Source organism: Budorcas taxicolor, chromosome 12 (genome assembly GCF_023091745.1).
Source record: "Budorcas taxicolor isolate Tak-1 chromosome 12, Takin1.1, whole genome shotgun sequence".
NCBI classification, from domain to species: Eukaryota; Metazoa; Chordata; class Mammalia; order Artiodactyla; family Bovidae; genus Budorcas; species Budorcas taxicolor.
This window is the reverse complement of record NC_068921.1, coordinates 52,701,206-52,728,061: the sequence shown is the minus strand read 5'-3', so window position 1 is coordinate 52,728,061 and position 26,856 is coordinate 52,701,206. Positions and strand designations below refer to the sequence as shown.

The 26,856-nt window shown below is 39.3% G+C and overlaps 1 protein-coding gene across 1 annotated transcript in view; it reads right to left on the bottom strand.

Moving 5' to 3' along the window:
• SCEL (sciellin) overlaps positions 1-26,856 on the bottom strand; it is a 111,539-nt gene that overhangs the window by 20,683 nt on the left and 64,000 nt on the right. Inside the window, exons 21-27 of the mRNA XM_052650034.1 lie at positions 25,718-25,777; positions 20,848-20,898; positions 19,876-19,938; positions 15,378-15,437; positions 15,183-15,242; positions 14,982-15,038; positions 4,981-5,043 (exon numbers count right to left, since the gene is read on the bottom strand). Of these exons, the coding sequence (XP_052505994.1) occupies positions 4,981-5,043; positions 14,982-15,038; positions 15,183-15,242; positions 15,378-15,437; positions 19,876-19,938; positions 20,848-20,898; positions 25,718-25,777 (414 nt within the window). The remainder of the gene's footprint in view (positions 1-4,980; positions 5,044-14,981; positions 15,039-15,182; positions 15,243-15,377; positions 15,438-19,875; positions 19,939-20,847; positions 20,899-25,717; positions 25,778-26,856) is intronic.

Below are 26,856 nucleotides of genomic sequence, written 5' to 3'. Positions count from 1 at the left end.
AGTGCATCATGAGAAATGCTGGACTGGGTGAAGCACAAGCTAGAATCAAGATTGCCGGGAGAAATATCAATAACCTCAGATATACAGATAACACCACACTTATGGCAGAAAGTGAAGAACTAAAGAGGCGCTTGATGAAAGTGAAAGAGGAGAGTGAAAAAGTTGGCTTCAAGCTCAATATTCAGAAAACTAAGATCATGTCATCTGGCCCCATCACCTCATGACAAATAGATGAGGAAACAATGGAAACAGCGACAGATGCTATTTTGAGGGGGTTTCAAAATCCCTGCAGATGGTGACTGCAGCCATGAAATTAAAAGACGCTTGCTCCTTGGAAGAAAAGTTATGACCAACCTAGACAGCATATTAAAAAGCAGAGACATTACTTTACCAACAAAGGCCCCTCTAGCCAAAGCTTCGGTTTTTCTAGTAGTCATGTATGGATGTGAGAATTGGACTATAAAGAAGGCTGAGTGCCAAAGAATGGATGCTTTTGAACTGTGGTGTTGGAGAAGACTCTTGAAAGTCCCTTGGATTGCAAGGAGATCCAACCAGATCTCCAACCAGATCCATCCTAAAGAAAACCAGCCCTGAGTATTCATTGGAATGACTGATGTTGAAGCTAAAACGCCAATATTTGGGCCACCTGATGCAAAGGACTAACTTATTTGAAAAGATCCTGATACTGGAATGATTGAAGGTGGGAAGAGAAGGGGACGACAGAGGATGAGATGGTTGGATGGCATCACTGACTCAATGGACGTGAGTTTGAGTAGGCTCTGGGAGTTGGTGATGGACATGGAAGCCTGGCGTGCTGAAGTTCATGGGGTCACAAAGAGGCGGACACGACTGAGCAACTGGACTGAACGGAACTGAGTGTATATGTCGATCCCTCAATTCATCCCACCTCCCCTTCACTCCTTGATATCCATACGCTTGTTTGCTCTCTACATCTGTATCTATTTCTGCTCTGCAAATAGGTACATCTGTATCATTTTTCTAGTTTCCACATATAAGTAATACACAATATTTGCTTTTCTCTTTCTTTCTTCACTCTGTGTGACATTCACGTCTCTGCAAATGGCACAGTTCCATTCCTTTTTATGGCTGAGTGGCAACTTGACTTTAAATAGCACAAAATAATTTCAGCTGATAAATACTCAAGTCACTGCAAACTTTATAAACCTCTTTTGCATAAAGAACAAAAGTTTACTGAGAGCTTCTGCCATGCTGTATGCAGTTGTTCAGTTGTGTCCAAGTCTTTGTGGCCCTATAGACTGTAGCCCACCAAGCTCCTCTTTCCATGGGATTCTCCAGGCAAGAACACTGGAGTCAGTTGCCATGCCCTTCTCCAGGGAATCTTCCCAACCAAGGGACTGAATTCATGTCTCCTGCATTGCAGGCAAGTTTTTTTTTTTTACTGCTGAGCCACTAGCAAAGCCAGTTTACTAAGAGCTTACCATTTTGAATTGTTTTGTGTATTAGGATTGACTTCCACAAAACTATCAAGGTTTTGAGTTCTTGTAAAACTTACAGATTTTAAGTATATAAAAATAACTATTCTTATGATAACCAAAGAGGATAGCAGTGGTGGGGAGCAGAGATAAATTAGGAGTTTGGAGTTAACATGAATACTACTAAATATAAAAAATCAGTAAACAACAAGGACCCATTGTATAGCACAGGGGACTATACTCAATATATTGTGATAATCTATAATGGAAAAGAATCTGAGGAAGAATATATATTATGTATATGTATAACTGAATCCCTTTGTTGTACACTTGAAACTAACACAACATTGCACATCAATTAAACTTCAGTAAGAAATAAAATTAAAACAAGGAAGTATTCTATTTTGGAGAAATAGAAAACTTGAGACCAGAACACTACTTTAATTTACTAATTTTCTCTACCTGATCAAATCTCTTAATCCCCTGATTCTCAATTTTCTTTCAGTGAAATCTTTACCCGTTTTGAGAGTCAAAGGAAACTTTCTATTCTGTAAACAGAATGAAGTGACATGTTAGTCTCTCAGTTGTGTTTGACTCTTAGTGACCCCATGGACTGTAGCCCGCCAGGATCCTCTGTCCATGGAATTCTCCAGGCAAGAACACTGGAGTAAGGAGCCACTCCCTTCTCCAGCGGATCTTTCTGACCCAGGGGAACCTGGGTCTCCAGCATTGCAAGCCTGTTTACAAGCATCTCTGTGAGCTACCAGAGAAGCCTGTAAACAGAATAGATGGGCACAAAAATTGGGCCCAGGGATTTCTTTTAAACTTTTTTTTTTTCAAGTGAAAATTTTTATCATAGTTGTTCTGTCATGGCTGGGGCAGTGCTACATTTTACATTTAATTTGTAGCTAGATCCTGTACAAGACTGTGATAGAACTGAAGAAGGATGAATGATATCTAGACACAGAACTCAGGGATGAGCGAAAGATTCTGTAGCAGTGGTTAAGGCCTCTGGGCATAACTGACTGTGATGATCACAACCCCACTGGGAGAGGGGAGCATTTGTGAATGTACCTGGGGTTGCTGGGTTATGTTAGGCAGGAGGCACAGATGAAATTGTAGGAAAGCAAAGGAGAGCATGCATACGTTACTGGCAGCCACGGTGTTTCCATCACACACCTCTTCTACACAGACGGCCACGACCCCACCTTGTTGAAGGAGACCAGACAGCCTCAGAAAGCTAGAGGAAGAAGTTATGAGGAAGGAGAAACTGGGAAGTGGCTAAAGTCCTTGGTTACCAAACAGCTATAGAGTAGAGAATGAAGGTGTTAGTCACTCAGTCATGTCTCACTCTCTGTGACCCCAGGGACTATAGCCCGCCAGGCTCCGCTGTCCATGAAATTCTCCAGGCAAGTAAACTGGAGGTAGCCATTTCCTTCTGCAGGGGATCTTCCCGACCCAGGGATCAAACCCAGGTCTCCTACATTGCAGGCAGATTCTTTACTGTCTGAGCCATAGGGAAGCCCTGGTAGAGAATAAGGACATAATAAGTAGAGGGAAGAAGAGGAGAAAAATGGGCAGAGGCCAACACTCAGGAATGGCTGAGCGACAATAATGATGAAGCCCTAGGGTTAATGTCTGGGGACTCCTGATGGAACGCCCTCTGGCCAAGGACGAGCAATCTTCCAGGGAAGGCCTCGGTAAAGCCTGGCCAGCCTAACGCTTCTGCCCTGGAATTTCCATTTCCTCATTAATCTTTCCATGTGCTTCCCAGGTGGCGCTAGTGATAAAGGAGTCTCCTGGCAATTCAGGATACCAGACACAGGTTCCACCCCTGGGCCGGGAAGATGCCCTGGGGAAGTGAATGGCTACTCACTCCAGCATTCTTGCCTGGAGAATCCCATGGACAGAGGAGCCTGGCAGGCTGCAGTTCCTGCCCCCTGAATTTCCGTTTCCTCATTAATCTTTCTAGTAAGACCCTGTTTCATGAATAAGCCCAACTTAAACTGAAACACCTCTCAAATCGCATTCAGGGAAAAGTTCTTTCATGATACTTCATCGTTTATGGTCAGTTTTAAAATCTTGATCATTTCCAAATAATACTTGAAAGAGATTGGTTAATTGTAAGCCCAGTACTATTCCCAAAATGGTGGATCCTTCTGACAATGTATCCTCCCTTGTTCTCTCAAAGGCTTGCTTGAGATCACGGAAAGAGAAAGCAGAAGATGATTTAGGGAATGAAGGGGACAGAAAGAAACTATGTACCTCGCACAGGAAAGAGCCTTTAACAGACAGGAAAACCAAACAAACCAAGCAGTGAGCCAGCTCCTCTACTTTTCTGTCCTCTGCATGAACCAACAATATCACTTATTCACATAACAAAAAATTTTTAAACAGAAAAGGCAGCTGCACCTTGCTGCTGCTGCTGCTAAGTCGCTTCAGTCGTGTCTGACTCTGTGCAACCCCGTAGACAGCAGGCCGGTAGGCTCCCCCATCCCTGGGATTCTCCAGGCGAGAACACTGGAGTGGGTTGCCATTGCCTTCTCCAATGCATGAAAGTGAAAAGTGAAAGTGAGGTCGCTCAGTTGTGTCCCACCCTAAGCCACCCCATGGACTGCAGCCTACCAGGCTCCTCTGTCCATGGGATTTTCCAGGCAAGAGGGGAAGGTTAAAAACAGAAACCTATTGCTTTTAGGGCCCTCCCACATGTGGGGGGGAAGAACAGTTAAACATCCAGAACTTTGAAAATTGTTTCCTAATTTAAACAATCTGTAACAACAGTGAAGCATAGCTTCCATCCTAACCTTCCTTGTAAAAGAAACAAAAAGTGCAACAGTTTCAAAGCCAGGATCCTCTGAGGTGTAAAGAAATTCCAAAATTAGGTCCCGTTTCCTGGCTCTGACAAATCTGTGCGTTCTTTTAGCACTAGGTATCCAAGGCAGAGAATCTCAAAGCGCTTTCTGCACCGCTGAAAACCTACCAAGCAACAGTAAGTAAAAATAAATCTTCACAGCCCAAGTGCAGAGCACTCAATTTCCGTCATGCCTTTTACACTAAGCCATTGAACAGCAGGCCTTTACTCAGAAATTCTAACAGAATTCAAATTTTGTTACCTTTTTTCAGATCAGCTATTAAGCACCCTGTGGGTGGTGTTGCTTAGTTGCTCAGTTGTTTAGTTGCTCAGTTGTGTCCGACTCTTTGCAACCCCGTGGCCTGTAGCCTGCCAGGTTCCTCTGTCCATGGGGTTTCCCAGGCAAGATTACTGAACTGGGTTGCCATTTCCTTCTCCAGGGGATCTTCCCAACCCAGAGATTGAATCCAAGTCTCTTGCAGTGGCAGGCAGATTCTTTACCACTGAGCCACCAGGGAAACCAAGTACCCTGTACATTTTTCTTTAAATTCAGATAGTATTTATATTTAAACATCACAGTACAGTTCAACCTCTCAGAAAATCGTCCAGGGTTACATAATTTGTGAAGGTTCATATAGAATTCATAAGAAAAACGTAAATTCGAATAAGTCTTACCTTTCATTCTTATTCTTAGACACATTGTAATTTATATCAATTAAATTTTCTAGGTTCTGGTCTCTACAGGAAAAAACATAAGCAAATATTTAAATATATATATGTATATGTGATTTAGTTACATATGATTTTAAGAAATAAAGCATTAGAATAAAACATTTTAAACCAGTACATAATTTTAAACATAGGCATTTGTGGTTGTAAAGAATATGGGACACTGAAAATCTGACATTGAATTATTAGATCTATACAACTCAAGTAGAGCACAAATTACATTATGCTGCTGCTGCTGCTGCTAAGTCACTTCAGTTGTGTCCGACTCTGTGCCACCCCATAGACGGCAGCCCAACAGGTTCCCCCATCCCTGGGATTCTCCAGGCAAGAACACTGGAGTGGGTTGCCATTTCCTTCTCCAATGCATGAAAGGGAAAAGTAAAAGCTAAGTCGCTCAGTCGTGTCCGACTCTTCACGATCCCATGGACTGCAGCCTAGCAGGCTCCTCTGCCCATGGGATTTTCCAGGCAAGAGTACTGGAGTGGGGTGCCATTGCCTTCTCCTTTACATTATGAGAGAGAAGTAAACTAAGTTTTTTGGAGGTTTGAGAAATTCAGTCTGAAAAGAAACAACTGATTGATGTCTATCAGTTGAGTGAATACTTACTTCACATCACAAAGGACTAACTTGTGTATTTCCATGTGGATTATCTCATTTAGACCTCACGGAACCTTGCAGGACAGCATACAAAGCTCAGCAACTCTAAGTGAATTTTCCAAGGTCAATTAACTAATTTGTAAAAGAGTCAAGGCTTGAAGCTGAGCTACCTGCTCATCTGAAATCAATTCTTCAATATTTAATTAGAGCCTTCATTCCAGATTTTTGCATGACAGAGACATGAGAAGTCAACCCAAAATTTGAATCAACAGTCCACAATGTGGAGGATGAATGGGATAATTAGATTTTTAAATCTTGGGCTACAATGATTTGTCACACTTTCATGAGATACAGTGTTCTCTGGTGTGTTATGTAAATATTAGCTGCTTATATATTTTTTCTATTATACTGGTAGTTCTCAGTTTTTTTCCATAAGTTTGGAAAAGCTTTGTCACCAACTCTACTGGTTTGCAGGATGGTTTAGGAGTAAGAGTGAGGCCATTTCTTTTCATGCATTGGAGAAGGCAATGGCAACCCACTCCAGTGTTCTTGCCTGGAGAATCCCAGGGACGGGGGAGCCTGGTGGGCTGCCATCTCTGGAGTCGCACAGAGTCAGACGCAACTGAAGTGACTTAGCAGCAGCAGCAGTAGCATTTCTTCCCCTACTTTTATGGGCCAGTTAGTCAACCTTTCTAAGCTTCCTTTTGTAAACTAGGATAATATCTAAGTTCATAAGGTTTCAGTGAGAATAAATGAGTTAGTGTAAATAAAATTTATAGGCACAATGTCTATAGTTATGCCTGAACTGAGTAAGAATAAATAAGTGATAATTAATAGAAGTGTAGTGACACTGCAGTGGGCACTATGAATTCCAAAATGTTGAGGGACTGTATTTTCATTTCCGCTGTAACTTTTCACATCTTTAGCATTAACTCCAGTTTTCATAAATCTCCCTTCTCTGGTCCTGAATGGTAGATTTCAAGTAAGGTTCTTTTATGTGGAATCAGTGTATAGACTCAAATTGATATTTATAAGGATAAAAAATAATATAAAAGTCTTTGTATTTATGTGGAGTGAGACTTACTACTCTTTTTATATAACATCCAAGCCATCAATAATTGATAAATATGCTAATTGGGCAGCATTCCATAGCTATACTTAAAGTTCACATTTAAAATACTAGCTACATATCTTTGAAAATATAGAAATTAATTAAATTAATTTTTAATGTGAGTTATAGTAGAAAATATGCCAATTTAATATATGTAAAAAGTAAAGGATTTCAGAAGTAGCTTGGAAGTATGAAAATCATTTGATGCTACAGTCTGAATAATATAAAATTCAAAACTGACTTCTCCAGCATAGCTGCTAGAACTGTATGAGGAGACCTCCCAGATCTCATCTTTTGAATTTAGAAACAGAGACAGCAGGCTTTTCCTTTGTAACCCTTGATCAATTCAGTTCAGACACTCAGTCGTATCTGACTATTTGCGACCCCATGGACTTCAGGATGCCAGGCTTCCCTGTCCATCACCAACTCCCAGAGCCTACTCAAACTCATGTCCATCAAGTCGGTGATGCCATCCAACCATCTCATCCTCTGTCGTCCCCTTCTCCTCCCACCTTCAATCTTTCCCAGCATCAGGGTCTTTTCCAATGAGTTGGTTCTTCGCATCAGATGGCCAAAGTATTGGAGTTTCAGCTTCATCATCAGTCTTTCCAATGAATATGCAGGACTGATTTCCCTTAGGATTGACAGGTTGGATCTCCTTGCTGTCCAAGGGACTCTCAAGAGTTTTCTCCAACACCACAGTTCAAAAGCATCAATTCTGTGGCACGCAGCTTTCATTATAGTCCTTGATGGTCCTTCCTTAATTACTAGAAGCACCTCTTGACCTCAGGACTCACCATAGTATTTTGACAGCCAGGGTATTAAATTATCCTCCCCCTTAACATTTAAAAATAATACTTCACCAAACACTTGTGAATAATGGATTAAAAATTTAGTATTTAACTTAACTTTAAAGGATCATGGTCTTCCATAATCCGGTTTCCCAGCAATGTCAAACTGGGATGGTTGGCAGAGGCAAACACTGAGAGAGAAATGTGAATCTTAGGGAAGGAGAATTCTATCCCAGGAAGTGATTCTCCCTCCAAAGCTAACCTTGGATGAACTGAGTGGCATTTTTAAAGGAAGCTGGTGTTTTTCATTATGACTTAAGAATAAAATCACATTACTGTGACTTAACACGGCCTTGCACGCAGTAGCTGCTCCAAAAATACTTATGGCCTTCAATGTATTTAAATTCTCTTTTCTCCTTCTCTGGTGGAAATTTATTGCTACCTTACCCAGCTCTGGGAAAAGACATGAAAAGGACGCCAGGGGAAAGATGTTAGACCCTGAACCTTTAAGGTAGCCAGCTCCGCACACGTCTAGGTACAGAGTATACACCAGGACCACAGAGAAACAGCTCACAAGAGATGGTGATGGACATTTCACCTCCATTTGCATCAGTCACCCAGAGCCTGCCTTACCTCACCCCTGAATTGCACATATTTCTTTCCTTTTTTTCACTCAGCTCCCAACCCTGGCTTTGTTTCCTTATTTTGGAACTCTTCCTTATGGGGTCGAATATTGCCCTTCCACCAAATTTATATGCTGAAGTCCTAACACCAGCATGTCAAAATGTGCCTTTATTTGGAGACGGGGGTCTTTACAGAGATCCTCAAGTTCAAAGGAGGTCATCAGTGTGGGTCCTAATCCAATATGAATGGCATCTTTATTAGAAGAAGGAATTTAGGCTTGGATACACACAGATGGAAGACAACGTGAAGACAAATGGTGAAGACAGCCCTCTACCAGCCAAGAAGGGCGGCCTGGAATAGATCCTTCCATCTAGGCCTTCAGAAGGAGCCAGCCCTACTGACTTCTTGATCTTAGACTTCTAGACTCCAGAATGATGAGAAAACAAATTTCTGTTTTAACCCACTCAGACTATGGTCCTAGTTATGGCAGTCCCAGCGAACAAATTCACTTCTGCCCTCACGACAGATACTATTATGTACAGGTCCTCGGCCTGATGCTGGCTACCCTTACCTGCTTGGCACTTTTCACTCCCAGTTGCTACAGATACTGCATCTTTGATCTGTCTATACTTCCATTCTCCACCCCCACCCCCAGGACCCAATCTTTTGGATCCTAGCTATGGTGAAGGAGGGCAGAAGTGGATTTAGACCTAAGCAAGGAGGAGACACCAGAAGCTCACAAATCCAACCACTCCAGGTAGATAATTCAAAATTGGAACCTGTACTTGCCTTCAAAGAAGCACACTCCCAAAGGGATATAACTGTGAATCATCAAATAAGCCATGTTATTAGAGTTATAGAAATTTTGCTGTTTTTATTAAATAGTGCCACATATCAAGTTTGCTAGAGTGGGCTATAAGATTTTATTCTGAATCCTCTATACTAATATTTAAAGCAAAATTAAAAGTTCCAGGTTATGAAAAGTACAAAATGTGGATTTGCTATGGCTATTCACCCTGATTGGTGTCATCAGTTAGGTTTGGAAATACAATTAAAAAAGTTCAGAATACCCATAAACTTCCCAAGCTGAAGAATGTGAAAATAAATTTTCATTTTTTAATTAAGACCACATCTATCATGTCATGTCTTTTACACCATGGTAGAAGATGAAAAGCTGTGAGTCAAAGTGTGAAAAATAGATTTTTATAGAAGCCCAGCCAAATGCTGCTGGGTCAAACAAACGCTTGATTCCAAACCCTTTCTGTGGCAGTTCGATAGAAGGATGACCTGGTAATTTTGTAATTTTATGAGCAGTCGGAATCAACTTTAAGAAAGACCACCAATTCTCTGTGAATCCAGCAAGAAGTGCTATAAAGAAATTTTGTTAACCATAGTAACTAAAAATGTTTTTCTTTATGTAGATTTCAAAAATTTAGGGACAAATATGAGTTATCTGTTATGTAGAATCATAGCATACATTTTGAATGTAGGTATTTATCTGTTATAATCATGTAATTTATTTTCTACAGCCCCATTAAGGAATATAACACTTCTTAAGAGAGCAGATTAAGCGCCCCCCCCCCAAAAAAAAAGAGAGAGAGAGAGAGAGAAAGATTCCAGGGACCAAGCTATCATTATGTCTCGTATAATACAGGTTTTCATAAGATATGCTCTACATGGAAGTTAACAGATCACTCCCAACTGCTCTTCCTCTCTTATGAGGATGTGGGAGGTGTTTATTAAAAGCGGCAATATGTTTCTCTCTCTACAGCTTACTTAAATTGTTTTTGCAGAGTATCAAACACATTTGCCAAATTAAAAGCCTCCATATAAAAAATTCACTATGGTCCTTCTTTTATGCCAAGAACTAAATCTTAGGCTTTAAGCTTTAGTTCAAAAGGAATATTTATCTCTCTGAAAGAAGTATAGGACACAGTGAGATAACTGCTATAACGCTTCAACTCTATTGACTTCGCAAAATGGGCCCAGCATTACATATTTTTATAATTAGCTTTAATGAGGGAATCTTAAAGATTTTATATTAAAGAAATTAACAGGTCCATAGAGAAAATGATCAACTTAGATATTTTAAATATAAGATATGATCGAGAATTTCAGTGGCTCTAATTCACTCTGGTTCATTGAGATTGTGGTTTAAAATAGAGTCATTGGTTTAAGCAAGGAAGCCAGTCATAGGATAACAGATCCCTCCAGTCTGGTTTTACTCCTGAGAGCTCAGAGTGTTACAGTTATGAGGCACTATAGGTTTTATCTAGCTAGGTGATTACAGGCCTTCATTTATTTTGAGATTTAGCATGTAACTCAGAGAATATTTATTAAGCACCTAATATGTGCCACACATTGTGGTATGCACTGCAGATAAAGAAGTGAACAAGACAGACCCAATATTTGCTCTTAAAAACCCAGTAGTTGAAGACAGATTATTAAATAATAATTCCCTATAAGAGGCAAACATTCTGCAGAACAGAATAATAGCTTGAGAACATCTAGAAGGACCTGATACAGAAGTGATGGGTCAGGGTGGGCTTCTCAGAGCCTGAGTAAAATACATCTAAGCTCACATTTGAAGTATAAATAGCCGTTACCCATGCAAGAATGATGGCGGAGGAGCAAGGTATGGGCAGGTCAGAAAGTGAGTGGCTGGACTTTGCTTGTGGGTGGAGCCTAGCAGGGAATGGGGGTGGAAAACCTGTGGCGGCAACATCATGCTAGGCTTTGGAAACCAGGGTAAGGGGTACACGTTATCCAGTGGCAATGACAAGACACTGAAGGATTTCATCAGAGGAAGGACAGGATCAGATTTATGTTTTAGGAAGATCATTCGACAGTGTGGCAGATGGACTGAAGGACAGAAGGTATCACTGACAGCAGATGGACTAGTCAGGAGGCCTCACAGTAAGCTGGGCTATAGTAGCAAGTGGGGATGATGAAGTGTCTCAGTTCCTGGGATAATTAGGAGAAGCATTCAAAGTGACCTGTTGATTCCAGGGAATGAAGCAACAGAAAGGGTCAAGGTGGCCTCCCACCTCCGGCTTTCTGTCTTGGGCAGAAATATGAGAAAGACGCAATAGGGAGATAGGAAAGAATTCTTGTCTCATTGAAATACTAGCAAGACATGTCTCAGCAAATAGGACACCCTTTATAAAGAAGGAAGTATAATACTACAAGAGCTTCCCAGGTGGCGCTAGCGGTAAAGAACTTGCCTGCCAATGCAGGAGACATAAGAGACGTGGGTTCGATCTCTGGGCTGGGAAGATCCCCTGGAGGAGGACATGGCAACCCACTCCAGTATTCTTGCCTGAAAACTCCCATGGACAGAGGAGCCTGGCAGGCTACCTTCATAGGGTCAGAAAGAGTCAGACACGACTGAAGCCACTTAGCACGCACACAGTGCGTAATTCTACAAATAGTTCAGAATACTTTTTCTACTTTAGATGAACGATGCCCTTCTAACAGTAAAGACTTGTATCACTGGATGTGTTTCAGCCTTCATATGGGAGCAGCTGCTTACAGGCTACAGATAACTGAGAAATATTTATCTTTCTTTAATGTTGGTTCATAAAAATGTGAAACTCACTGCTAAAAGTCACACGGTTTTTCCCTGAGTAAATGAAAATTCTGTGCACATCTGCATTTGTTCACATTGTTGGGTTCCTAGAAGAGCTCAGGGACACCTGCTCACATTCTGATTGATGACTGAAGTTTATTCCGCCCCCTAACTGTGAATTAAATATACAGCTGCTGGAAATGTCAGCAAAGTCACACAAAAGCAACTCTGATTCACTGCTGTTATACTATTAAATAATCAGTGCTCCTGTCACATTGAATTGGATGTAAAAGTGCTTTGTGGCTATTATTTCTACAGGGAGGCATGTTAAAATGCCCCCTCTCTTTACCCATTAAAATCAATGGGCCACAGAGATACACTGTAGATACAGGTGACTGAACACAGTGAATGAACTCCCTTTTTTCAAATAGGCAGCTCAGTCTTCCCTGTTTATTCTGAGATGATTCTTGAATATCCTGGCTGATTATCATCAAATCAGCGCCCCCCACCCCACCCGCCTCCTTGTAGCTCAGCTGGTAAAGAATCCGTCTGCAATGTGGGAGACCTGGGTTTGGCCCGTGGGTTGGGAAGATCCCCTGGAGAAGGGAAAGGCTACCCACTCCAGTATTCTGGCCTGGAGAATTCCAGGGCTTCCCTGGTGGCTCAGGCAGTATAGAATCCACTTGCAATGGGGAGACCTGAGTTCAATCCCTAGGTTGGAAAGATCCTCTGGAGGAGGGCATGGCAACCCACTCAAGTATTCTTGCCTGGAAAATCCCCAAGGACAGAGGTGCCTGGCAGGCTATAGTTCATGGGGTTGCAAAGAGTCGGACATGACTGAGTGATGAAGCACAGCATGAATATATATACACTATCGTGTAAAGTGGATAGCTATGAGAAGTTGCTGTATAACACAAGGAGCTTAGTCAGGTGCTCTGTGATGACCTAGGTGGGTGGAATAGGGGGAGGGAAGGGAGGCTGGAGGTAGAGGTGGAGAGGAGGACTGGGGGTGGGTGTGGGGAGGCAATATACATGTAATTTGGGCTTCCCTGGTGGCTCAGAGGATAAAGCGTCTGCCTGCAATGCAGGAGACCCGGGTTCGATCCCTGGGTTGGGAAGATCCCCTGGAGAAGGAAATGGCAACCCACTCCAGTATTCTTGCCTGGAGAATCCCATGGACAGAGGAGCCTGGTGGGCTACAGTCCAGGGGGTGGTGAAGAGTCGGACACGACTGAGCGACTTCACTTTCACTTTCACTGTGGTTGATTTGCATTGTTGTATGGTAGAAACCAACACAACACTGTACAAATTTTAAAAAGAAAAGGAAAAAAAACCCACACAAATAGAAAGGGCAAATGAAAACACTAATGTAGAAAACAAACTAAAAGACATAAGAACCAGGCTGATAAGCATGTCACACTGTCCTGTTGCTGCCTGTGGCTTCAAAGCAATTTTCTGTATGTTATTTGCTTTCTTCATCCCAGAATGGGAAAGGAAGTCGCTCAGTCGTGTCCGACTCTTTGTGACCCCATGGACTGTAGCCGACCAGGCTTCTCCATCCATGGGATTTCCAGGCAAGAGTACTGGAGTGAGTTGCTATTTCCTTCTCCAGGGGGATGTTCCTGACCCAGGGATCGACCCTGGGTTTCTCGCATTGTAGGCAGATGCTTTACCGTCTGAGCCACCAAAACCTCACTATTTACCATTAAAAATTATGACTCTCCTTGAATGGAATGATCAATACTTAAATCACTATGCTAAATGGTAAAGGCGAACACTCCTCTCTGAAATGAACATCTTTTACAAAGCAATACCAAAAGCATAAGACAACTTCCAGTTACTACCAAAGACTGAAATAATAATTCACCACCTGATTAAAGTACACACGCTGAAGATACAAACACTATCAGTTGTAGTATAGTCTTAAATATACATGCAAAAACCTAACTAATTTGCATACAGTGTTGAAAAAGGGCTTTCTACATTCAGTTATGCCTGGTAAGTAAGCCTTGTTTTAAGACATGGGTTTTGTAAATATGGTTATCATTGAGGCCTCCATCTCTTTGGGAAATAAAGGATCAACATATTTTTTAGAAAGAATATATAAATCACAATAATAAAACTATAATATTATTCAGTTATAACTATGGCTTCCTTGAACTTCTAAAACAATTTTTCCTGAAAAAATTAATCTGAAACAAACTGAACTACATGTTTTCAACATATACTGATCTTTATCATGAATTAAATCCTTCCATTGTAACTGTACTTCTAAGACAGACATTTCAGGAATGGTATGCAACAAATCCTATTAGAAATAAGGATGATAGTCAATGAATAATGAGCCATTATCACTAAGATCTGATTAACTTTTCGTGCCTTTTTTATCCTGACACTTTTCACTGGGAGTTCGGTAGTTAATTCTAGAGCATATGGATGTTCATAAAGACTGAACTTGTTCGTTGATCTTGGTTAGCTACTCCATTAATTCCTACAGACTAGTGAGACTAGAATAGTGAGACTATAATTCCCAGCTATATATTTATTACAACAAAATTTCAGGTCAGCAGAACAATGTAGACTTCTGATACAATGCACTCTGGACATTATCAATGAATAAGCTCTTTTGGTGAAAGATACAACATAAAGATAAGACATAAAGACCCCTGGAGAAAGAAATAGCAACCCATTCCTGTATTCTCAGCTGGGAAATCCCATGGACAGAGGAGTCTGTGGGCTATGGTTCATGGGGTTGCAAAGAGTTGGACACAACTTAGCAACTAAACATGTATGGCATAAAGATAGTGAACTGTAAGAGATTTACAAAACTCAAAATGGGAGTTCAAGGGTAAAATCTGCTGGATTTGCTGTGGAGCTGTAATTCTGAAGACTCAATATCCTTTCCAATACTCTGGTCCTCTGTAAGCATCTATGTAAATCACTGGTTTGGTCCCGCTTTTCCAAAATGTGTTTTACTCTTAATTTATTTCACACATTTTTCATTTCAGGCCTGATACACTATTTCCTATGGATAACAAACAAATATTTGCTTTGTGCAAAAAAGAAATACACAACTGCATGTGAAAGAGTGCAGTTGATTCCAGAAGAGTACAGCATGTTCTTTGCTGACAGGAAACACAGGGGTTATAAATGTGTGCTCATGTGAACACAAGAAAAACAAAAGGCTTCTTTTTTAAAAAGAAAAGAAAGAAAGAACGTTGGGTACATGTCAAGATAGTTAGGCAAAGTCATTTACCGCTTAGTATTTCTGAGTGCTGAAGGTTTCACTTGAATGAGATTGTCTAAAGCTTGGCTGTTAAAAAGAGAAAAAATACACACTCTGATTAGTAATAGGGTTTTTTTGCTTGTGCTAGGTCTATAAACCAATATTATAAATCTGCTCCACTCAGGAGCAACAGACAGGAGAGCTATGAAATGACTACTTTTATTTGATTACCTTTGATTGCTTCTGATGACTGCAGGATTCACTTTGATGAGGTTATCGAGATCCTGGTTTCTTTAAATAGAAAAATAAAAAGGTTAATTATAAATTCTTTTGGTAAGCTCACTAAGGTTATAAATCTGCTTGAACTAACAGTAAAACAGAACATCCTTCCTACCCAAAGTACAAAAATTAATACAGTTCTATTACCTTTGATTGTTGAGGAGAATTTCAGGATTCACTTTGATGAGCTTATCAAGATCTTGATTTCTTTAAGTGCAAAAAAATTAAAGCAGTTTTGTTAGAGATAATCCAGGTTTAAGTTGGTTGGAACTGGAAGAAGGGATTGGCTATTTTATCATTGGTTGTTGTTGTTGTCAGACTCTTTTGCTACCCCATGGACTGTAGCCTGCTAGGCTTCTCTGTCGATGGGATTTCCCAGGCAGGGATACTGGAGCAGGTTGCCATTCCCTTCTCCAGATGATCTTCCCAACCCCAGGATTGAGCATTGGCAGGAGGATTCTTTACCACTGAGCCAACAGGGAAACTCATCTGTGACACCTATTGGTTTGGCATAGAACAGATCTGAGATACATTTCAACCAATCCAGGGAGGATACATTATGTAGGATCACGAGAAAAACTACTCTGACTTTACACAGTTTGTGTTCAGAGCCCATCTACCAGCACACGCTGACTCAGAGTCCACAGCAAACATCTTGTGATTTATCACTTTTACTCTACAATGCTTTAACAATACGAAGATACAAATGATTACAAGGTCCTTGATATTTTAAAAATCATATTCATCAACAAGTGATATCATTTTATAAAAAATTAATAAGCTCCAAAACTGGGATTATACTTAACATAAGGCTTGGCAAAGAGAGTTCCAGAAATCCATCAAAATTGTGACTTCTCTTTCCTCTATGATGACTTAAAAAGCTGAAATCATGGTCAGATTAGGGACATGCTCTGATAACTGTCCACTTCCCAGTTGAAATGCTATCACTTTCTTTCCTCAGTTAGAGAACATGGTTTGCTATCACTCATTGCATCCATATAATATTTTGTTTTTAAGGGCTGGAAATTAGTGATTTTTCAAAGTGTTCCTCTAAACCACTTTATCATATTTATCCAAAGAAATAGAATAGCCCACAGTAGCAAGAAATCTTGGGATTGATAACAGCTGCTTCCAGTCAGTTTTAGACAGTTACCTGCCTGTATCTCTTTCCCCCTCCAAAGTCCTCTTGCCTTAAATAAAAATATAGTTTACTCTTCAAAAGTCTGATGGGAGATTAAGAACTAAAGGAGAACCACTTGGAGGTTAGTCATCAAAAAGTCTGAGAAAACCTACATGGGAAAAGAATCTAAAAAAGAGTGGTATACGTATAACCTGAAACTAACACAGCATTTTAAACCAACTATATTCCAATAAATTTTTTTTTAATCTGAGGAAATGGTGTGCATTTCCCTCCCCAACCCCTAAGCATTTCCATAGAATTTGCTTCCCAGCTCATGTCTTCACTGAGTTTCAGCTCTTATCCTTGTCCTCAGATCTCCATGGTAGACAAAAAGCCCTTAAAACAAATTTTCACTGTTTTGAATTATCTTCAGTAATAATATTCTCAATTAAAGATAATCAACTGGTGTCTACAAACAGTATCAAAGAAATGACAAACATATGAGAATTAGCCAAAATATAATGTTCTTGTATAAACTGGTTACAAAATCTGTGTAAAATTAAATTGTGCCTGAAAGACAATCTTTAAAATGTTGATTATTCATACATTAAAAGAAAAAAAACTAAAAAGAATAAAATTTTGTAGAGGAAATAATATGTTCAAAGGCCTCAACCTTTTAATACATAAGATCAATCTCAATATTTTTGTGTAATTACATATAATTTTCACCTACCAGCATAATTAAGAGTAAATTGTATAAAAAAGCAAACATGAACATGAGAAATTCCTTTTTTACTGTTCTGCTCAGGACAGAAAACTTGGTTCATTGCAAAACTTAGAACTGTGCTATATCATAGAACGGTATCATAGTTCTAGGAGTACTACAATCATAGAAGTCATTAAAAAATACATTTTACATCATAGCTCAATACTTTACCTTTTTGTCAGTCAGTCAGGCAGACATACACACATAATAAAATATAAACTTCACAAAGTAAGACTTCCCAATGTAAGAAGAACTCTCATTTTCTGTTCTTTTTCACTTTAGTTAATTGGGGGGGAAATGCTGACTGCCAGTCACTAAATTAATTACAAGACCATTTAATGGCTTTTCGTCTACAATTTGAGAATCACTAGCTTAGAAAACATATAAACACATGCTATGATTTACTACTTCTCCTAAAATGATAACACCTGTGTTAATAAAGCAAATCCTGAATTGCCTTGATTGATAGTATCATGCTACATATTTTAATGAATTGAAAACTTATAGACACTTTTTTCAGGCCCTGGATTCTTTAAAAAACACAGGAATCTGATATCTAAATTTTATCTGGGAAACAATGTTATGTTTTTCCTATTCAACTTACTGCTTTCATTTATTTTGCTTTAAGGATATAGGGGAATACATCAGCACATTTAGCTATCATTACTTTCATGTAGGTCTCCCAGGTGGTGTAGTGGTGAAGAACCCACCTGCCAATGCAGGAGATATAAACGATGTGGGTTTGATCCCTGGGTGGGGAAGATCCCCTGGAGGAGGGCATGGCAACACAGTCTAGTATTCTTGCCTGGAGAATCCCATGGACAGAGGAGCCTGGCGGGCTATGGTCCATAGGGTAGCAAACAGTCGGACATGACTAAAGTGATTTAGCATGCACCCACTTGCATGTAGTTCAAAAGTTATAAGGTGTTTTGCGGTCATTGGCATAAATTTGCGCCATAGTCACTTCAAAGACAGAAGTAACGTTTCACATGACCCTGTGAAAGCAGTGGAGAACATCCTCTAGCTGTCCCATGGCAAGAGCAAAAGGCCTAGCTTTGTAATTTCCACTCTTTCCTGAGGTGCTAGATCAACTTTCATTTATTTTGAGATCAAAGTCTGTGGACTGTGATTTAAAGACCAGGAGTTGGGCTGGGGGTTGGAAGAACTCACGGAAGGCTATGAGATATTCACCCCTGGCCTCTGTCTTCTCATCTGTGAAATGAGAAGACTGGATTGGTCTAATCCTCTGCCCATCTTTAACATCTTCTACTCCTAGGAATCTATGAATATAAATTTTACTGGTTGTCATATTTATTGAATTAGCAATTTTATTTCTCCTTTTCTTTCCAAATGCAACTCACTGACAATACATTCTATATTCAGCAAGCAGTACATATATTAAATTGACAACCTATTATTGCCTTGGAGTCCCATCTCTGTGCCCCTAGTACATAATTAGCTTTAATCTATGATAATTGCCTGCTGTTAATAAGATTGAATATATCTACTGAATTCTCTTTTTTGGCACCCACGGCCTATAATTATACCTAATGTGCACCTAATGATACCTAGTTGTAAGCTTCAAACCCAGTAGGTGTTCAGTAATTATTCACTGCCTAACAGATCACAGAACCACTATTCATCTTCCACTAGTTTTCTCCGTGACCCTGGCCAAATCACTTAACCTTTCTGAGTCTTAATTTCCTCTTCTGTAAATTGAATATGTTTGACTGGAATGTGAAAAGTGAAAGTTGCTCAGTCGTGTCCGACTCTTTGCAGACTCCATGGACTGTAGCCTGCCAGGTTCCTCTGTCCATGGGGATTCTCCAGGCAAGAATACTGGAGTGGGTAGCCATTCCCTTCTCCAGGGGGGAATCTTTCCAACCCAGGGATTGAACCCAGGTCTCCTGCACTGCAGGCAGATTCTTTACCATCTGAGCCACCAGGCCCTGCTTTAACTGGAATAGTGGTTTGCGAAATTGTTCAAACTAACTGGGCTATGAGTTCTCTAAGGTTCCTCCTTTCCATCTCCAAAATTTGTGATTTTTCTATGTACCAGATAAACTCAAAAAAGTGAAATCATAAAAACATTTAAAAATATATACAAATATATATATCTATAATAGTGGTGTATAATGATATAAAAATCTAAATATATACAATATTACATATAAATATATAATCTAAATATATACATATATCTATAATAGTGTATAATGATATAAAAATCTCCATAAACCAGAGGCAAAAATTGAATTTCATTTTTCATCATCACAGATACTACTTAAAGAATTATCATTTTAGGTCCATTACTTTGCTAGGAGCAGCAAATCATCTAAAAAATAATGAACCTCATAAAATTTCCACCAACTATCAAACACTTTCCAAAAATGAGATGAATAAATTTGCTTATAATGAATCTAATGAGGTGTCCAGCTCTTTTCCAAAAATTAACAAGCATTAACAAATTTTAATCAAACCCAGAAACAAAGGTATTGCCATCAATACTACAAACCATAAACAGGGCATGGACTAATTATGTTTCTAGCCCAGTCACTCCCTTCGCTTGCTTTATCTGAGTTGTCTTTCTTTCTATTAGCAAATACATATCTTATTTATCAGGGATATATAAAATTCATGATGACTTTTCAAGATTTACATTCAGTTTGCCCATGGAATGATTACAAGTCATTTATATTCATATTATGCTTAGTTAAGGAGAAACAAACCAAAGCAAGTAAATAACATCTTTGTCTTACCTAGCCGTGTTTTTGACAGCTTTGGGGCTTACGTTAATAAGTTCATCAAGACCTTGTTCACTGCTAAAACAAAATAAATGGTCAAATGCAGTTGGAAATTAGAAAATTTTATGACTGGTGTTTTTTCTTTTGACACTTGTAGATCATTTGATGGGATCCTAGACAAAAAGTGATAAATATACTGAGTTTCTACTTTGTCTTAAATAGTTATCTTTTTTAAATCCTCAAAGGAACTGAATTAAATATCACCATTCTCTTTTTATAAATAAATTGAGTTACATGAAAGTTAAGGCCTTCTTTAGGCCAAGTATAGGAAATAACTGACAGTGAATTAGGTAGCCACACGTTGCCTCCTGTCCACATTCTTCCTCTCTCTGTTCTCAGTAATTCCTTACAACTGCACAAGGCTTTTCACCAACATTATTATCAAAATAATTTTGAGAGGCAGCTTGGAGTGATTCTCTCATGCTTTTCTTAACTTTTGCTCCAGTGGACAATGAGTCTTAACTTCTTAAGAAGACCGGAGCATATTCAAACTCTTGCAGAAATATTATAATCAAGTATTGGAAGGTTATGTCACCAAATTTCTGAAGAGTCATTTAAAAATTAATCCTCAGGTTTATGAAAGAGAATAAAGCCAATATTCTTTGGTTTATTCAGTTTTATGAACTTATAATTTATTAACTAAATTTGCAGTAATAATCTAGTTAAGCTATAATTGCATTAAATGAATTTCTCAGGTAGTCATTATACAGAATTAGCTTCAATATTACAATTTGAACAATATTATTATGTAACAAATTGAAGCAATATAAAAACCTATCCAGCATTGTTACATGTCAGCAAATCAATTTCTCTCTCTTTCTTTTTTTTTAATATCCCTTTCAACATCCTTAGCCAAATAATTAACTTTATTCTGGGGCATAAATTGAAGACTTGCTCATGAGTCTTCAACAATACTAATAAACTTACTTTTTCTTTGCTGAGGGAGTCACTTTAATAAGACTGTCCAGGTCTTGGCTCCTAAAAAATGTAAATTTTAATAACTGGTAAAATCAAATAAAATCAGTTATAATTTGTATATTTTTTCAATCGTAATATTGAATAAAATGATTGTTGCTAATTCAAAACTTCACTTTATTGAATATTCTTTTTAGTTCTCTGTGAAACCAGAGAGCTAATATAAATTCATTTCTTACACAACTACATATATATGAAAATTTATTTTTATTCTTATTCCTTTCAAGACAAACTCAATTTAAGTTGCTCTTAAATTTCTTATTTCCTGTATTGTATTTGGTACTAGAATCAGCATTTAGAATTTGTTTCAAGATTATAATGAACAAGATAAAAATTTGAATTGTACATCGTTTCAATGCATTCCTTGCTTCCCTCTCCTCAGAATAAAACAAAACAAAAACCTGGAACTTTTTTAAAAAGAGTGTATTTCCTGATTCTAACCTATGGATGTAATATAAATAATATGAATATGTAATATTGAGGCAACTCCAAGATACTAAACAATTCAGAATCATGCTTCATGCATGATCTATATCAGAACAAAGACAACTTCTGACAATAAGATTTGCTTTTGTACTCAAAAAGGCAATATATTTATTTTCTTTATAATAAATACATTTCTTATATTTATTTTTTATAAAATAAATAGAGGAAAACAATAGAATGGGAAAGACTAGAGATCTCTTCAAGAAAATTAGAGATACCAAGGGAACATGTTATGCAAAGACTCAATAAAGGGCTCAATAAAGGACAGAAATAGTAGGGACCTAATAGAAGCAGACGATATTAAGAACAAGTGGCAAGAATACACAAAAGAACTGTACAAAAAAGATCTTCACCACTCAGATAATCACGATGGTGTGATCACTCACCTAGAGCCAGCCATCCTGGAATGTGAAGTCAAGTGAGCCTTAGGAAGCATCACTATGAACAAAGCTAGTGGAGGTAATGGAATTCCAGTTGACCTATTTCAAATGCTGAAAGATGATGCTGTGAAAGTGCTGCACTCAATATGCCAGCAAATTTGGAAAACTCAGCAGTGGCCGCAGGACTGGAAAAGGTCAGTTTTCATTCCAATCCCAAAGAAAGGCAATGCCAAAGAATGCTCAAACTACCGCACAATTGCACTCATCTCACATGCTAGTAAAGTAATGCTCAAAAGTCTCCAAGCCAGGCTTCAGCAATACATGAACTATGAACTTCCAGATGTTCAAGCTGGTTTTAGAAAAGGCAGAGGAACCAGAGATCAAATTGCCAACATCCACTGGATCATTGAAAAAGCAAGAGCGTTCCAGAAAAACATCTATTTCTGCTTTATTGACTATGCCAAAGCCTTTGACTGTGTGGATCACAATAAGCTGAGGAAAATTCTGAAAGAGATGGGACTACCAGACCACCTGACCAGCCTCTTGAGAAACATGTATGCAGGTCAGGAAGCAACAGTTAGAACTGGACATGGAACAACAGACTGGTTCCAAATAGGAAAAGGAGTACATCAAGGCTGTATATTGTCACCCTGCTTATTTAACTTCTGTGCAGAGTACATCATGAGAAATGCTGGGCTGGAAGAAGCACAAGCTGGAATCAAGATTGCCGGGAGAAATATCAATCACCTCAGATATGCAGACGACACCATCCTTATGGCAGAAAGTGAAGACGAACAAAAGAGCCTCCTGATGAAAGTGAAAGAGGAGAGTGAAAAAGTTGACTTAAAGCTCAACATTCAGAAAACGAAGATCATGGCATCCGGTCCCATCACTTCATGGCAAATAGATGGGGAAACAGTGGAAAAAGTGGCTGACTTCATTTTTTTGGGCTCCAAAATCACTGCAGATGGTGATTGCAGCCATGAAATTAAAAGACTCTTACTCCTTGGAAGGAAAGTTATGATCAATCTAGACAGCATATTAAAAAGCAGAGACATTACTTTGGCAACAAAGGTCCGTCTAGTCAAGGCTATGGTTTTTCCTGTGGTCATGTATGGATGTGAGAGTTGGACTATGAAGAAAGCTGAGCGCTGAAGAATGGATGCTTTTGAACTGTGGTGTTGGAGAAGACTCTTGAGAGTCCCTTGGACTACAAGGAGATCCAACCAGTCCATCCTAAAGGAGCTCAGTCCTGGGTGTTCATTGGAAGGACTGATGCTGAAGCTGAAACTCCAACACTTGGCCACCTCATGCAAAGAGTTGACTCATTGGAAAAGACTCCGATGCTGGGAGGGATTGGGGGCAGGAGGAGAAGGGGACGACAGAGGATGAGATGGCTGGATGGCATCACTGACTCGATGGACGTGAGTCTGAGTGAGCTCCAGGAGTTGGTGATGGACAGGGAAGCCTGGCGTGCTGTGGTTCATGGGGTCGCAAAGAGTCGGACATGACTGAGCAACTGAACTGAACTGAACTGAGGCAATAATAGCTCTAAAAGGGGGCTTCCCTTGTGGCTCAGTGATAAAGAACCCGCCTGCCAATGCAGGAGACAGGTTTGATCCCTGGGTCGAGAAGATGCCCTGGAGAAGGAAATAGCAACCCACTACAGATTCTTGCCAGGAGAATCCCATGGACAGGGGACCCTGGCAGGCTACATACAGTTCATGGGGTCGCAAAAGAGTCAGACATGACCTAGTGACTAAACAACAACAATCTCTAAAAAGACATTTCTGTTTTTGTACTGGGCTTGCATATCAACTCTAACACCAAAAGGCCTAAACAAGATATATATCTTGATATACATTATTATTGGACAGTTTATTATATATCCTGAAAAGAAAAGAGACTAGAAAGGCTTCTATCACCTAACTAATCTTTAGGATTAATCTATAAGTGAATTTTATTGTGTTCATATCCTTCCATGTAAATTATTGCAATCTGTTATATTGAATTATTTGAAGTTGTCATCTTGTGGGTCAAAAATTGTTGAATGTCAACAATTTCATAAGATTCAACCTAATAGATAACTTCTTAGGTCTCTTCTTTGAACTAAGCATTGATTGGTGCAATGGGGACTCAGCAATGAAGAAAAACAGCAGCAGTAATAGTAACAGCAATGCTGCTGCTGCTGCTATGTCACTTCAGTCGTGTCCGACTGTGCAACCCCATAGATGGCAGCCCACCAGGCTCCCCCGTCCCTGGGATTCTCCAGGCAAGAACACTGGAGTGGGTTGCCATTTCCTTCTCCAATGGATGAAAGTGAAAAGTGAAAGTGAAGTCGCTCAGTCGTGTCCGACTCTTTGCGACCCCATGGGCCGCAGCCTACCAGGCTCCTCCATCCATGGGATTTTCCAGCAAGAGTACTGGAGTGGGGTGCCATCGCCTTCCCCAATAATAGCAATAGATAATGTTTAATAAGTACTTGGGGAATAAATGCTTCATAAGCTAATTTTTCTGGTAATTCACAAAGAAGGTAATTCTTACAATCCCCACTTTACAGATAAGGAAGCTGAGAATTCAAGGAGGTGAAATGATTTGTCCAAGGCTATACAGCTAACAGATATTCTCTAAACTAAAAAATGTTACTACCGAGTGGAAGAGATGAACACATGACATAATGCAAGGCATGGCAGAGGATGGGTGCCGAAACAAGGCTCACATAGATCGCATGGGAAAGGTCATATTACTAAGGCTTTCTTCACTTTACAAACTAAGTCATCTTGGAAGAGGGACAAGGGATAACTGTCTTTCATAGAATCTTAATCTGTAACATAAAGTATTAACGTGGTCTCTGGATTTGGTATCTGACCCTCACACAGTGACTATACATTATACTTTTATTTAGTGAACAAAATATAAGGACAATTTAGAACTCAGTATTCAAATGAAAGAATGATAAATTCTTCGCTCTAACCATAAGGTGAATGAAGCAATATATGCAATGGAGGCTGTGTTTTGGAAGCTGTTCCAAGTACATGCAAGGTTGATCTTCTTCACCTACCCACATGAAATACTGCCTAGGAATCAGCAGTCTATGGTCCTCAAGCTAAATCCAGCCTGAAGGCTAGTTTTACAAGTAAAGTTTTATTGGAACATAGTCATTCCCATTCCTTTACAATGTGTTATTAATACTTGCTAGTTTAAATAAAGACTGTTTGGGGCCCCTATTCCTGAACTTTTACTCCCTAGCCCTTTAAGCAGAAGTCTGACTCCTGATCTAGTCTAGTAAACTTTATATGATAACTATCTACTGTAAAAATAGAATTCCTAGAAGCAAAGTAAGATAGAAAACTCTGTGAGAGAGAAGATGTGTGCTTTGGTCTCTTTTGTATTTAACTCACATTCAAACTAGCATAACAGTATGTGTTTATAGGTTCATGGTTTGGCTATATCCCTTTGTTTACTCAATACAGTGTACCTTAAAGAAAATTCTTTTTTGTTATTTTTATTATTTCAATGAACTAACTATAATTTTTTAAATGACCTCCCAACTTCAGGAATTATTGGAGTGTAAATGGAAGAGGAGAGGAAAAACATGATGAATGAAGGAGATTTTCTTCACATGAAGACCTTCTCTTAGGCTGCGTATCTCTAGGAGATTGTTTGGGGAAGATACTTCATCCCAGGAGGAATCTCGATTTATTTTGAGGAAATTCCAAGCATGGAAAACAAATCCCACATGGATAAGAGATTATTCTCATATTTTAAGGAGTTCCTCCACAAATATTCACAGCCAGGGAGCCCCAAATAAAGGAATTGAACACTAGTTTTCTGACACAGAGCTGTTGTTTTGGGTCCCCTTATTGGTGGTTTCTTTGATGGAACAATCAGTTTTATCATATTTTCTAAGTTGAACAGAATAAAATGGAGAAATAGAAGAGTTTCAGAATCCTCACCCTTGGTTAGTTTTGTTTGTTTCCGGAGTCACTTTGATGACGTTGTCAAGACTTTGGTCGCTTTAAGACATGGAAAAAGGGATGAGATCATATGACAGATTACATCAGTGGTTGAAAATATTTACTAAAATGGAAAAGTGCTTTTATTACAAAAATATTTTACTAGAAAATATTTACTAAAATAGAGATCATCTCAAGGGATTGGAGGTTTTCATTGTTGACTCTGAAAATATATATTTGGACCTAACTATAATCACATAGAAGTAATGAACAATAATTAGTGGTTTCAGAAAATTCATGATGTGCCAAGCACTGTGCTAAGTGATTTATGTGATTTATATGATTCAGTGCTCATATCAACCCTATGAAATAGTATAAAAATATTAATAAACAGAAACCTCAATGAAATAGAGTTGGGAGACCAGAATGGGGGCTCTCTCCTGCCCTGTGACAATAGCAGAAGCCAGCAGGAAGAGGAAAGACTGTTCTCCTTGCCTGGCAAGGACTCAGCCAATTGAAAAGCTGTGAACTCTGTTTACTTTAGTCCTCCCAATCTCTGTTCCTCCCTCCCCTCTATAAAAGTGTCCTTCCTTCCCCTTCAGGGACTTGGATGTGGCTCCCCATGGTTGCAGACCCCAGACTACAATTCTCTGATGATCTGAGCAAATCCGTCTTGGCTGGAGAAATACCTGACAATCTATTTGTTTCAGGTCAACAATAGGAAGTATCATCATCTCCATTTCACAAAAGGAAAAACTGAGACCCACAAAGATGAAGTTTTTCCCACATGGCCTGTAGTGGCAAGGCTGGAATGGAAAGCTATGTAATTAACCCCAGAGTGTGCACACTTGTCGTAACACCAACCATCTTATTGGAAATTATTAACTGAATTGACATTGGAAGTGACGAGGGAACATCTGGCCCGCTTTCCTCACTGTGAGGATTAGAAAACCAAAGTCCAAACAGGAGTGTGATCAGGCCCATTTCTCACTGTTAGTGAGGGCAGAGTCATGCCCAGACCCACATCTCTGGGTTCTGGTCTGATGCTCTTTCCTCTCTCTTGTGCCATCCCTCTGCTTAAGGAAAATAAACAAACCAACCAATAAAAGTGTCCTGACCACTACTGTTTGGAACAGGGA